General features: G+C 39.6%; 1 protein-coding gene and 1 long non-coding RNA gene across 2 annotated transcripts in view; one reads left to right on the top strand and one right to left on the bottom strand.

The window, feature by feature from the left end:
- The window catches only part of LOC123568695 (uncharacterized), a 53,349-nt gene extending 47,344 nt beyond the window's left edge, over positions 1–6,005 (top strand). The window contains exon 4 of the long non-coding RNA XR_012423682.1: positions 4,755–6,005. This is a non-coding gene — a long non-coding RNA (uncharacterized lncRNA). The remainder of the gene's footprint in view (positions 1–4,754) is intronic.
- A 3,534-nt stretch (positions 6,006–9,539) lies between these two features.
- The window catches only part of FDX1 (ferredoxin 1), a 36,475-nt gene continuing 30,615 nt past the window's right edge, over positions 9,540–15,399 (bottom strand). Inside the window, exon 4 of the mRNA XM_015435681.3 lies at positions 9,540–10,680. Within this exon, the coding sequence (XP_015291167.1) occupies positions 10,566–10,680 (115 nt within the window). The 3' untranslated portion in view covers positions 9,540–10,565. The remainder of the gene's footprint in view (positions 10,681–15,399) is intronic.

Genomic DNA, 15,399 nt, shown 5'->3' with positions numbered 1-15,399 from the left:
CTCTATTAAAAATACAAAAACTTATCCGAGCATAGTGGCTGGTGCCTTTAGTCCCAGCTACTCAGGAGGCTGAGGCAGGAGAATGGTGTGAACCCTGAAGGTAGAGCTTGCAGTGAGCTGAGATTGTGCCACTGTACTCCAGCCTGGGCAACAAAGCAAGACTCCGCCTCAAAATAAATAAATAAATAAATAAATAAATAAATAAATAAATAATTAGGTTCCAGCTTCTCTTTCTAAAATTCTGAAAACAGTGTCCTGCCCTGCTGTTTGGAAATAGCAAGCTAGAGTGAAACAGCAGCTCCTGACCCCTCTGGTCCTCCTTCCTCCCAAGTGGACATAATCTCATTTGCCAGTCCCTCATGGCCTTTACAGGTGACCTGATCTTCAGAGACTGACCCTAAACATTCTTGGATGTCTCCTCCTCATTCAAATCATAGTCCCCAATCTCCAGTCTGGGTTTTTCAGGTGACCAAACTCATCATTTATTTCAAGATTAAGGAGTCCTACCAATAAGTCTCCCCTGCTAACTGTCCGGGGCCAGTATTTGGTTGGGCATGGAAGACACCTTGGAAAAGGAGGGCAGGGCAGGCACTACCTGAAGGAGAGGACAGAGAAAAGCATAGACTCAGGTAAGGAGAGAGGCTAGGCAGAGCACCCCAGAGAATTAGTGCAGAAGGTAGAGCAGCTGGATAGAATATATAAAAAAAAAGACATGAATGGGGAGGGCATGACTTTTCTGGCATAGGGGAGGAGCTAGAATGGAATTAATATTTTGGCAGGAAATATGAGTGGGACAGGGAGGGATTCCTCCCTTTTCAAGCCTCATGGACAAATGTTTGAAAGAAAAACATTAATGGCTATGCACTTCTAAGTTTCATTACTAATTAGAACTTAACTTGAGAGTTTTGAATGAGGTGTTAAGTACAAAATATGTTAACTTGGGCAGGGGTGAGATTTTTCCAGTTCAAAATTAATGCCCCTACAAAAGAATGAAGAGTTATGGAATGTTTGACCCAGATGGTTTGGCTCTTTGATATCTACAAACATTTTGAAATCACTTAAAATATTTTTCAGCTTTTCTATGCAGTTGCATTAGGTGATGACTGTTGGCTTACTTATTTCCTGTTCAGTTTTGCTTTGCTCTCTCTCCAAACAACTTTTCTCTTGGAAGGCTGTAGTTGATCCACAAAATTGGACTTGTAGCATTAAAAAGTTGGCTAATAATGGAGACAGAAGAGTGCAAACAGGTCGTTTCATAATCTAATACCTTGTGATCAGTTGTTATCTTGCCACTCAGCATGGATTCTGAGCCTGATGACGGGCATTTTGAGGTGTGTACTTTAACTACATCAAGATGAGGCCATGGCCTCCAAACGATGGGGTTTCACCGGGGTTGCAGAAGAGCTCCAAGACTGTGCATTGAGTACTGCCCAAAAGTAACAGGCTGGCTGACTGAGAGCTGGCACAATGGTTGGACATAGGTTTTAGTCCCTGATGGAGGAAAGAAAAGCCAGCAAAGTCAGCTTCCCGGGGTTACCTCTCTTTAAATCTTTCAATAAAAGAAACCTCTATATCCTACAAGTGTAGCCACTTTGCAGTGCCCCTCAGGACACAACGAGTAGAGGCTGTTGGAGGTGGGTGCTGGGTCAAAGTATGTCCACTCCACTGTGTACATCAACAGTTTTGTAAATTGCGGCAGTCTTCTTAAAAGAACTAAAGAGTTTGACCAACTTACAAAAGCAGTCAAGACAGAAAAATACTTGAAACTTTGTCATCATTATCTTAGGATGACGATTTTAATCATCACAAGACTTTAACCTCAAGAACTCTTGGCTTAACTGTTTTCCTTTGCTTTTTTTGGTTTAGTGAACCCATTTAATATAATCACACATATTAATCAAAAGCTCTGATCCAAGCTTTTATCCTTCTCCTCAAGCTCCTGCTATTGGGGCACAGAGATGAGCAAAGTAGATCTTTTCATAAAAGATTTGTTCAAGAAATTCAACCAATATTTATTGGCCACCTACTCTACATCAGGTACTCAAGGCATTTGGAGCACAATGAATTAAAGAGATTGGACTTTAAAAGAACATAGGAGCTATCACGTTTGATTTTGTAACTCAGATCTGATCTTAAGTAGACTGCATCACTTTAAGTTACTGTATACATGAGAATCTTTTTTTTGAACAATTTCACTTGGTTGCACAGAATATAGCTCACCGAGGCCGGGCGCGGTGGCTCAAGCCTTTAATTCCAGCACTCTGGGAGGCCCAGGCGGGTGGATCATGAGGTCAGGAGATCAAGACCATCCTGGCTAACACAGTGAGACCCCGTCTCTACTAAAAAAACAAAAAAATTAGCTGGGCGTGGTGGCAGGCGCCTGTAGTCCCAGCTACTCAGGAGGCTGAGGCAGGAGAATGGGGTGAACCCGGGAGGCGGAGCTTGCAGTGAGCCGAGATCGCCTGAGATCATGCCACTGCACTCCAGCCTGGGAGACAGAGCGAGACTCTGTCCCCCCAAAAAAAAGAACATAGCTCACTGAGCAGCCAGAACATGCTGCCTCACCCCACAACAGAATTATGGTGAATGTAGCCCTGCTAGGATTATTAAAATTGTCTCCAAAGTATATTTGCTTGTGCTCAAAGAATGGTTTCTTGGCTGGGCGTGGTGGTTCCTGCCTGGAATATCAGCATGAGCTGGGAGGCCAAGGCGGGTGGATCACCTGAGGTCAGGAGTTCGAGGCCAGCCTAGCCAACATGGTGAACCCTCGTCTCTACTAAAAATAAAAAAATTAGCTGGGTGTGCTGGTGCGCACCTGTAATCCCAGCTACTCAGGAGGCTGAGGCAGGAGAACTGCTTGAACCTGGGTGTCGGAGGTTGCAGTAAGCCGAGATTGTGCCACTGCACTCCAGCCTGGGTGACAGAGCAAGACTCCATCTCAAAAATAATAATAAAACAAAATAAAATAAAAAAGAATGGTTTATCTACTGTGCAAGATCTACCCAATGTTCATACTTCAAAAAATTAGATCAGACTGTCAAAAAATACGTAAAAAAAAACTTTTCTGAGCTTGATTTAAAAAACACATTAAGTTTTCATGTATGTTTCAATTTAGTGGCTGGGGAGTAGGGTAGAGTGCTATTATTCCTTTCTAAACAGGTTTCCATATGGCAGTTTGTTTTGGAATATTATAAGGAACTGTATGGGTTTCAAAGAACTGATGTTGTTCTAAAAAGAAAACAATTTATAGTTCCATTTTTAGCTATGAGTACTTCCCTTCTTTTACTTTGATTAGTATCACTCCTTACATTTTTTCAATTAAAGAGGCAATGAATTCTTTCCAGCCCACTTCCAAACAATGCACAGCTGTATTCTGTCATTTGCTCCCTTTTCTGATTACAACCTAGAAGTTTCCAACTCATAACTACTTCTTAAAGATTTCATGTATGGGTGGTTATCAGTAGAATATTTCTCTGACATATTTCAATAAACCACTTCTATTTTCAGTACACTCATCAGATGAGTGGTTAGGCTTAAGAGCAGAAAGACCTTTACATGTTTGCTTTTTAAAAATAACTATTCTGAATGGAGAAGTCAAATAATCAAATATCTGTTTATAATTCACACCTAACAGGCTTCTACATATTCTTTAATATCTAAGATCTATATTTTTTCAAGAAGCAATATCCAACCATCAAATAAATGCTTTGCAGTTAACAAAACTGTTTCATAAACATAACATCTTTTAACTTAGTTACAAAACTATGTCCAGTTATTATTTGGGTGAGACAGTAATTTGGCTAAGATACTGGGTATAATGATTTCCACTTAACAGAGGAGTTACCTGAGGCCCAAGAGGGATAAATGACTACATTCAAGAGGCACTGCCAAGCCTCAAGGAGACACCGTATAATTCTCCATGCAATAAAGACTCTCATAAGAATATACAGTGAGCGTGTGTCTAAGATTTCTTTAATTCATTAATGAAGGGACCTGCAGAATGACAAAGGGTGGCTCAAAGAAGGACATGAGAAACTGACACATGCAGTCAATGGAAAAAAAGAATGTCGATGGGAAATAAGACTGCAGAGATAGATACAAAACTGGATAATGCCCTTCAAGGCAAGAAAACCGTTAACTTGGAGTTACCTTCCCCACCAAAGAGAAATTTTTTTGAAACTTACCAATTTTTTCTAAGTTAACATCTAACTTTACAGAGTTTGGGTACTAATCAATAGTACGCAGTAAGTCAAAGTTACCTTCCCCTAGCACAGGGGTCAGCAAACTTAATCTGCGTAGAGCCAGACAGCAAATATTCTAGGCCTTGTAGGCCATGTGGTCATTGTCACAACCCTTCAACGTTGCCGCTGTAGTATGAAAGCACCTATTGACAATAAGGAATGAATGAGCATGATTGTGTTCCCATAAAACTGTATTACGACACAGTTTGCTAACCCCCATCCTACTAAAACATCAAGTGATCCTTCAGTGACCCAGTTAGACAGTCCTCTATATGCAATTTTGAAGAGACATGCAGTTCTTCATTTCTAATTTTCAGATAATTTGTAAACAGTATCCAGGTCTTCAAATGATAAATTTGATGCTTTTCCCCTAATACGTAAAAGAGCTGACTTTGCTATCTCTCTGAGGCTCATTCAGTCCTTAGAGTTCAGATAAGAAACAAATAAAGATGAATGAAAGAAAAAGGTTAAAATTTTAAAATACTAAAAAAAGTGTTTTTCTGTAATTCTCAGTCTTCGGCTTGCTGGCTTGGGGAGAATATTCTGTGGACCAGCTATTCCTCTTCCACACCTTGAGGAATCCTCATTCGAATCCATGGGAAGCCTAAGGCTGGCAAGACGTCACCAAGGGCTATCAGAAATGCATGAGGCCAGGTGCTTCCGAGAGACGGAAGAGCACTCATGTGGAGGCATGATCATGACAGAACCACATGATACAGGGGGGTGGAGTCCATGTGCCACCTATAGGACCTTCAGCACGCATGCCTCAGAGCCACTGACCTACAAGATCAAAACTTGCAGAGGGACCTGCATTCGGCTCATCTGAAGGCAGTTTCCTTCAAGATATGTTAAAAAAAAAAAAAAAAAAAAAGTTGATAATTGAACACTGTCCTTTTCAATGCAGTGGAAATTACCTCATTTTTCAACAAAACATTCCTGTGTAACTTGACTCCCGTTTAGTTAGTTAGAATGCAGGCTCAGTATATTGGTCTGTATTGAGCTTATGTAGTCCCATCCATAACAAGTGACTGCCACAGAGCCAAATGCTAAAAGCAGATTCCTTGTAAGACCAGGATTCGATTCATTCATACACTTACTATATACCTACTGTAGGCTAAATACTATCATAGACATTGCAGTTATAAAATTGAACACAAGAGAGTCCTTATTCTTAAAAATATTAAGTGCTGGCTCAGGCCTGTAATCCCAGCACTCTGGGAGGCCGAGGTGGGTGGATCACTTGAGGTCAGAAGTTCGAGACCAGCCTGGCCAACATGGTGAAACCCTGTCTCTACTAAAAATACAAAAAATTACCCAGGCTTGGTGGTATGCACCTGTAGTCCCAGCTACTTGGGAGGCTGAAGCCTGAGAATCGCTTGAAACAAGTGGGGCAGAGGTTGCAGTGAGCAGAGATCATGCCACTGCATTCTAGCCTGGGCAAGAGAGCAAGACTCTATCTCAAAAAAAAAAAAAAGAAGAAGAAGAAGAAGAAGAAAGGAGGTGCTGTTCTCTCAGGGAAAAACTGATGGTGAAAACCGCTGGTGTGCTAACTGCTAGATGGAATAAGTGCTACATATGTCAGACGTAGGAAATGCTCTAAAGGGCGGCCTAAAGCAGAGTAATGGGACAGACAAGAGAGTGAGGTAAACCAAGCTGAGTGCTGATGATTTCAGAAATGGCTAGTAAGCAAGGGAGCCAGAAAGGCAAAAGGCTCTGCTTAATTTTATATTACTATCAAATCAAGTCTAAAAATTAAATGACAAATATCTTAGATAATAAGCAAATGGGAGTCAAAGGAAAAAGGAAAGAGGCTTTTATTAGACAGTTTACTACTAACAGTCACTGCAGCCGTGATGCCCCTCATTGTGAGATCCTTTTTTTTTTTTTTTTTTTTTTTTTGAGACTAAGTCTCGCTCTGTTGCCGGGCTGGAGTGCAGAGGGCAGTCTCAGTTTACTGCAACCTCCGTGTCCTGGATTCAAGCAATTCTCCTGCCTCAGCCTCCCAAGTAGCTGGGACTACAGGCGTGCACCACCATGCCCAGCTAATTTTTTTGTATTTTCAGTAGAGACGAGGTTTCACCATGTTGGCAAGGAGGGTCTCGATCTCTTGACCTCATGATCCGCCCACCTCAGCCTCCCAAAGTGCTGGGATTACAGGCGTGAGCCTCCACGCTTGGCCGAGATCCTTTCTATCAACTCCCCTCAGAAGCTGCTTCTGGTAGATGTAAATTATCCTTTAACTGCCCATTTCTGTTCTATTGTAGCCACATGTATCTGTGTCTGCTACTGATCATGCCTTCCTCCTGCCAGCTGGTTTTCTAATTTTTCAGATTCTAGAAATTATAAACAGAAAAAAATCTGTTCAAAATAACCTGATATCATGTGGCATATTGACACATTAAAAAAATCCTGTCATTGCCTAACCAAAGTCGTATTTCTACTCTCAATATTTCTCTAATAGAAAACAAAGCTTATTTGTAATGTATGAATGTCTTACTGTTGTTTATTTACACTTTATATAAAGTTTTAGTAATGTAAAATACAACATTATTCCTATTTTGTGGGGTAATAGAACAATAAGTTGTGCTATAAATAAGAAAGCCATCTAACAAATTCTGATCTAAAATGTGGCTTACCACAAAATTTCAGGTAGTTTAAGGAAGGAAAAACAATTAAAAGACTTGTGAAAAAGAAAAAATGGGAAAATATATGAACAGTTGAAGTCTCTCTTAGAAAACAACTTTTCAAGTAAATATAATCATTCTAGTAACTGCTGAATGACCACTACAGTTACCACATAGATCATCATATGATACTTAAATAGCTAGTAAGAAAATAGGAAAGCTGTCTTTTGAGACAGAAAAAATAGACATATTAGAAATATTTTCACAGTTAAAGGCAAAAGGTTTTAGAATTCCTTAGAATTGTTCACTTAAGAAATTCAGTGGTTCTGAATTACTTAAATTATAGGTTGGTTTTATCTGTGAAAGCCAAATACAATATTAAGTATTAGCACACAACCAATAATTACATAGAACTCTATACCAAAGGAAGATGCCTTTCTTGGTAGAAAAATGACTACGAAAAGTTTTTTTAAAAAATTATACAGCATTGAAAGGGAGCCCACTATTTTTTCCTTTCATTTAAATCAATAGTCAAGAAGCAAAAAGTTGGGAGTTATAGAATAAAACAAGTGAGCCATCATAATAAAGCAGACACAAGAATCTTTCAAATATAAGAGAAAAAGCTAGCTCCTCTTAAGTTTACAACACGGGTAGTTAAAAGGTCAATATTCACAGGAGATAAGGGGTTTATCAGTAAGTTAACAGTTACTCTGATATCTCCAAATACTTGGAAACTCATCCCTTCCGATGATGGGCCAGACTTAGTGCTTCACTTCTAATGAAAAGAATAGTTGGGAGTGATACTCTGTCACTTCCACAACTAGCTCATAAAGAGGATCCAGTTCTGCCTGGCATGCACGCTCCTCTGAGGATGGCTGCCCTTAGAACCCAAGCACCAGGTTGTGAGGAAGTCCAGGCCACACAGAGAAGCCACATGTGGGTGTTCCAGCCAGTATCTTCTCCTAGACGCCCCAGCTGATGCCAACAGCAGACACCAGTCACATGAAGAATACGCCCGAAGATGATTCCAGAACCTGGCCTTTGAGTCATCCAGTTTAAGACCCATACACTGTGGAGCAGAGACAAGCCACCCCTACTCTGTACTCTGAATTCCTGACTCATAGGAACTGTCTGAAATAATACAAGTTTCTTGTTTTAAGACACTAAGTTTTGGGGTAATTTGTTTTGCAGCAACAGATAAACCAACATATTTACCTACAATACACATACATCAAATACAGAATGATTTTTCAAACTGAAAAATCACCTTTATACAAACCAATTATAGATTATATCCTCCATTTAATAATTTTAGAAGGTTTTATCTAATAACACAATTAAACTTCATTTATTTGAATTTGTCTAATTTGAAAATATAAGACAATTTATACTCTAAATTTTAGAGCACTTTGGTTGAATATAATCATTAAAGTAGCTCTGGAAGGAGAGCTTAAGTAATCCACACACAAAGACGAGAATACTGAAGCTAATTAAGAGAATAAATTGGCTTTAAGTACTTTAAAATTACAGCACTGCTATGGTTTGAATGTCCCCTCCAAAACTCATGTTGAAATTTAATTGCCAGTGAAATGGCATTGAAAGGTGGGTCCTTTAAGAGGTGATCTCTCTTAAGAGCAGAGCCCTCATGAATGGATTAATGCTGTTATCACAGGTGTGGGTTAGTTATATCAGGAGTAGGCTCCTGATAAAAGGATAATCATTTTGCCCTCTTGCTCTCACTCGCATTTTCTTGCCCTTCCACCACGTAATGATGCAGCAAGAAGGCTGTCACCAGATGCCAAGCAGATGCTGGTGACATGCTCTTGGACCTCCCAGCCTCCAGAATCATGATCCAAATAAATCTCTTTTCTTTATAAATTACCCAGTCTGTGGTATTCTGTTATAGCTACAGAAAATTAAGACAAGCACTCTCCATATAGAAAGCATTCAATAGTTAATAGCCAAGTGCAGTGGCTCACACCTGTAATCCCAGCATTTTGGAAGGCTGAGGTGGGTGGGTCACTTGAGCTCCAAAGTTCAAGACCAGCCTGGGCAATGTGGCAAAACCTCATCCCTACAAAAAATACAAAAATCAGCCAAGCGTGGTGGCCTGTGCCTGCAGTCCCAGCTACTCGGGAGGCTGAGGCACAAGAATTGCTTGAACCTGGGAGGCAGAAGTTGCAGTGAGCGGAGATCATACTACTGCACTCCAGCCTGGGTGACAGAGTCAGACCCTGTCTCAAAACAAACAAACAAACAAACGCTACTCAATAGTTATTAAGCATCAAATGAAAATCAGATTCTTCAAGTTCTTCCTAATCACTTTTCACATATGAATTAAAATCTTATTTTGTAGAACTAGTCAGTTTAGTTCAAGCAAATTATTTGCACATACATACATATTTTATCTTTTCCTAATAAAAGGTGAATTCCCTGATGACATTCCTTGTCTTGTTCACCTGTGTGTCCCCAATGGGCATAACACAATGCTGTATGTCAAGCATTGTACTAGGCAAATATTTACATAAATGATCAAGCTGCAATAATACACATGAAGCCAACTCAATTGTCTTACAATTCACCTTCTTTCTACTAATTTGTTCTGCTCTTCCTCACAATTATTCCAAGTTAGTTGATGTTTTATTGTATTTCCAAAGACCATACTGTGTACCCCTTTGTTAACTTTTATGAATTTATTTATAGTAAAGATAAGGATACAAATGTCTTCCACACATACATGGTAATCTGTGGTGCTCACCACTCCCTCCCTCCTGGGACTGACACACTGCAGTCCACGCTGCTCACACTGCAGCCCCATCCTTGCGTGAGAGAATGGCGCCACCTGGGGCTGTGCGATGTGTCAGCCTGCTCATTCCCTTCTCCAGCTCAGGACAGAGAAAAACAATTCATTCATAAGGTTTCCATTCTGTTATAGGCAGAGATTTATAAATCAGCATGATTTTTCAAAGAGCACAAAGTTAAACCGTTCTGCTTAGAAAAGAATAAACACAACCAATCGTTATTCCTCTAGTATAGTCAAAACAGAGATCAAACTTCTTTGATAGCGTTATAATTTCTATGCTCAGACTTAGACTTTAGAATCAAAATTCTGAAACATTTATTTATAAGGTTAATAACTACCTTTGAAGTTAAGCAGTTTACTGAGCAATTAAATATTTTTGTCCATACACATTCAGATTTAACTATCGCTATAAATAGTCATAATTTCTCCAGTTTCAGTCTGAACACATAACTTATAGTAGTAATAAGACACAGGTTCTAGTACAGATTTTCTAATTAGTGGTATGGCCCTAAACAAGCCAGGTTAGATCTCTGCCTTCACCCACATCAAACAGGAATAATAATATATTTCCTTAACCTATCTTCTAGGTAAACAGATGAGATTATATGAAAACATTTTGCTAAAGTCGCTAAACAAAAATAAGAAAAAAATATGTAAGGTTTTTCTATCACATTAACTATTTTTTAATATTTGATTGACATTTTTGTAATATAACCAAAATAAAAATTGCATACTTTCAAGAATGACAAAATTCTGTAGTTATACAACGTGAATTAAAATAGTAAAAGCTAGTCATAATATGAAGTCCACTCATCCATGTTCTCATTTAATCACTTTAAGAAATAATAATTATAAAAATAGATAAAATTCCATGAAAACATTCCCATTTGTTCTAGTTCAGGAGGTCTTGCCCACATCAACGGACTGTCTGGCATCAGCCACTGTTTCAGGCACTCGAACAGTCATATTGTCCATAGATTTTGTCAAACAGATTTGGCAGCCCAACCGTGACCTGTATGGAGAAGGGGGAAGATATGGTTTACTATTACATATATATATTCACAAGGTAATGCAGTTGTTTAAGATAGTCTTTATGTTTTCTTACCCAAAGCAGTCAGGGAACTTATTAATCTTTTAAATTTCCTTCATGTCAAAACAGATATAACCAACCCTATCAACTAGAGAGTAACAAAAGGTAAATATGAATACAATAAACCTAGTGTAGTAAAGCTTCATTTTAGCCTGTGGTTCCTATTATCTATTAACTGTTTCACCAGACCACTATTTTTTGGTCAAAGAGCTGACAAGCAAGGAAACAATCAAAAGGCATAATGGTGGGGAACTGAGGTTATTAGCAAGGCCAAGAAAATGATTAATCAATTCCTAGATAATTAAAACTACACAGACTATAAAAGGAAGCTACACTTTTTAAAGCCTTTAAAAGAAGAAATCTGGAATAAATACATAGACTTAAGTCATCAATTATAACAGCATACTTTTTTCTCAAATTTTTACCATCTCTGAAAATCAAGAAGCGTCTTAAAATCAGTGGAATCTTCCAATCACTGCTACACTGTCAAGTAATGGTCATCTCACAGCTATAAATTTGGTGACAATATTCATATAGGGGTCTCTTCAACTTAGTTATGGAAAGTATGTAAGTTGCACATGTTGAATTTACCTACTTTTCAAAATAAGTATAAAAAGATTGCAAAATGAAAACGAAGAAGAATACAGAAAGAAAGCAGGGTATAAATTTGGAATTAATAAATATTTGTCATTTTAAGAATGACTATAATTTTCTTTTCTTTTTTTTTTTTTTTAGAATTACTACTAATTTTCTTTTGTGTTTATTTTCCTTTTTTTCTTTTTTAGACAGGGTCTGGCTCTGTCACCCAGGCTGGAGTGCACTGGCATGATTTCAGCTCTCTACAACCTCTACCTCCCAGGCTCTGGTAATCCTCCCACCTCAGCCTCCTGAGTAGTTGGGACTACAGGCATACACCACCACGCTTGAATAATTTTTGAATGTTTTGTAGAGACAAGGTTTCACCATGTTGCTTAGGCTGGTCTCAACCTCCTGGGGTCAAGTGATCTATCCGCCTCAGCCTCCCAAAGTGTTGGGATTACAGGCAAGAGGCACAGCACTCAGCCATTTTCTTTTCTTAGCAGTGATATATAATTCAAATCTGTGTCTAGAGAAGTCTAACTCACTCTTTCAATATGCAGAAAATATGTTAAGTGATAACACTGTGTCTTATTTGAATTAGCAGTGCTTTTCTCTTCCTTAGTGGCATATAAAAAGAAATGTTAATCTTACAATCGACATGTCTTCAATTTGATGAAATGTGATATTCAGGTCTTGGTTTTATTAATGTATTCATCAAGCATTTATGGAGTACCTAAAGGCACAATACTAAATGTCAGTGACGAAGACCAACTCAACTCCACACTTTCTTGTTGAACACCTCTTACTTCCTGGGCATTGGGATGCACTAAAGAGATAGCATCAGAGTTACAGCCAAAAAGACCAGCAGTGCAGAACCCAGCACTTAATACACCATGTTCACAGGCAACTTGCTTAACCTCACCAAATGCTGGTTTCCTAACCTGATCTTCAAGATGAGTAGGAGAATTCCTCACAGGACTGATGTGAGGATTGGTTGCTAATGCCAGCATTAATCAGCAAACTTTCAATCAAAGGGATGAGATGAGACACATTCAGACACTTAACATGTGAGACTGTGGCAAATGCCACCGAGGGAGAAAGCCAAATGGCTCTGAGAGGTCTAAGAAGAAAGCACTTACTTCTGGCCATGGGAGGTGGTGTTTGGCTTTGCAGGATAGGTAGGATTTACTATTTACTATTTAGTAAAAGATAAAGGAGAAAAGTATGTGAGGCAAAGGCAACACAATGCAGAGAAGCTCAAGCAACATTTAAGGCAAGATGGGTGTTTTAGCTTGGTTGCTGCACAGTGTAAACAAGGACAAGGGGAATGATGGGCCAGAAAGGCGGCCAGAGGCACAGGCAGCTGTGAATATCAGTTAAGGGGTCTGTGTTTCACTGGTGAGCAAGGAGGCACCACCAGGAAGTTTTGGAGTAAAGGGGTATGCTTAACCATGAGAAATACTGGTTACTAATAGAAAAAAATCCCTTCTACCAAGAGTTCTTTATTTGTAGAATTGGAAACAGCCTTCACAATACTCAAGTATGCATTAAGCTCTGTCTGCAAGAGAGAAAAAGTGGCGAGCCAATTTGGACAAATTCACTAAGACAGCAGTGAGCTCTCGAGAGTCTGTTAATTACTCTTGGTATTCATATACAGATAGCAAGATGATGCTGGTCTTCAAGGAACTGTTACTTTAGTAAGGGAAACAGAGAGGGAAACAGCTATCAGTGAAACATGGCAGGACACCAGAAGTGTGGTGACAGGAGAACAATAAGCCTGTTATGGGAACACAGAAAGAGACGGAACGAAAAGCTCCCGCTCACTCTAGAAAATAAGGCAGTGGCGCTCCGTGGCTATTTCCTCACTCTCCTACTTTTTCTGCTTCCTTAAAGGTCTCTGGCTCCAAGATCCACCAATATAGACGGTGTCTCATACTTTGGAGAAGGAAACAGACAACAAGGCTCCCCTGATTTCACACTTTTGAGTCCCAAAACATTCTGACACTTGTGCAAACCTCGAAGTTATTTTCTCCAGTCACTCTTGCCACATATCCCTGATGGTGAAAATATACTGGGTACTGGGTTTAGTTTAGATCTAGGGTTTGGTTTTCAATTCAGAGAAGCAGCTTGAAACAGTAAAAGACTAAAGGCTTTGTGGCCCAGCATAGCTGGATTTAAATCAGGGGTGTTACCCACTAGCTGTGCAGCCTTAAGCAAATCCGCAACAACTAAACTTTGTCTCCCCACCTACAATACGGTGATAGTACTGCCTAACCCTGAAGGTTAGAAATAACATTTAAGTGCCTAGGCATTACAGTAAATTCCCAATAGATAGGTCGATATGATGGTAGTTACAATGCTAACAACTATCATTTAATGAACGCTTTCTCCACCAAGCACTGTTCTGAGAGCTTCACATATACTTCCTCATTAACTCCACACAGCAATACTGTGAGGTAGATACTATTATTAACCTCATCTTACATATAAGGAATCTGAGGCCTCTGTGTAGATTATCCATGCAAACTGGTGGCAGGGAGCAATGACAATCATCCAGTGTAAACTCACAGGTAATTCCTGAATCTCCCTTTCCATCAACTATTAATTCCGCAAGCAGTTGGTGACCTCTATTGTGAATCTGGCATTAGAGATACAATGGTAAAATAAGACATGGCGGCTCCTCTAATGGGAAAAGGGAGAGAGGTAACCAGTATGAAAAAAACAATGAGGCTGTCCATGTATCATCCATCCATCAGCAATCAAGGTAAGGACAACCAATAAAACATGGAAGCCAGGCACGGTGTAATCCCAGCTGTAATAGTGCTGTAATCCCAGCACTTTGGGAGGCCAAGGCGGGCAGATCACAAGGTCAGGAGTTCGAGACCAGTCTGGCCAACATGGTGAAACTCCGTCTCTACTAAAAATACAAAAATCAGCCGGGCATGGTGGCGGGAACCTGTAATCCTAGCTACTTGGGAGGCTGAGGCAGGAGAATTGCTTGAACCCAGGAGGCAGAGGTTGCAGTGAGCCAAGATCATGCCACTGCACTCCAGCAAGGGTAACAAAGCAAGACTCTGTCTCTAAAAAAAAAAAAAAAAAATGAAATGATGGTGTTTTTGCTTAAAAATTAAAAACATTTACATAGTATTTAAAGTAAAGTAAGTACATGAACTAAAAGGCTAAATTTCCTTATTTCTTTTTTTGAAACTTTCTGATACCCTAAAAATAAGTTTACCTGTGGTTACCAGCTTTGAACAAAATTCTTTCCATTCCAAATATGTCAGTGTGTTTTGTAAATGCTACCTGTGAAACTCATTATACTCTTTGCCACAAAGTATTTCTACTAAAATGCTGTGTACTTAAGAATACCAGCCATAGGCCGGGCGTGGTGGCTCAAGCCTGTAATCCTAGCACTTTGGGAGGCCGAAACGGGTGGATCACGAGGTCAGGAGATCGAGACCATCCTGGCTAACATGGTGAAACTCCATCTCTACTAAAAAATACAAAAAAAAACCTAGCTGGGCGAGGTGGCGGGCGCCTGTAGTCCCAGCTACTCGGGAGGCTGAGGCAGGAGAATGGCGTAAACCCAGGAGGCGGAGCTTACAGTGAGCTGAGATCCAGCCACTGCACTCCAGCCTGGGCGACAGAGCGAGTCTCCATCTCAAAAAAAAAAAAAAAAAAAAGAATACTAGCCATAAAACACTATAAAAGCTATTCCTTGCTCTCCATTATCTAGCTCTAAAACTTGGCAATTTTATCATCAATATTCTTGCTAGCTGACGTTTATTACACACCTTTTGTATCTAACTGTAGCTCTTCCTTTTCCCTTTCTTTTCAATTAGAAAATTATCTATTACATGCATCTACAATTGTAACTGTATAAAAGGGCAAACAGTTAGTTATGATTTACCTCTTTTTAAGAGACACAATTCTCAGAACCAAACCAATACAGTCATTGGATTTAGATTCTGTGTTAAGGGGGAAAAAAGGAGGTGCTCATAGAGAACATGGCACTGAAGATGTGAGGGGACAGGCAGACAGTAGCCACAATCCACTCTGCTT

This window comes from Macaca fascicularis, chromosome 14 (assembly GCF_037993035.2).
Source record: "Macaca fascicularis isolate 582-1 chromosome 14, T2T-MFA8v1.1".
Classification (NCBI taxonomy): Eukaryota; Metazoa; Chordata; class Mammalia; order Primates; family Cercopithecidae; genus Macaca; species Macaca fascicularis.
Note: the sequence above shows the minus strand (reverse complement) of the source record. Positions and strands in the feature narration are given on the sequence as shown.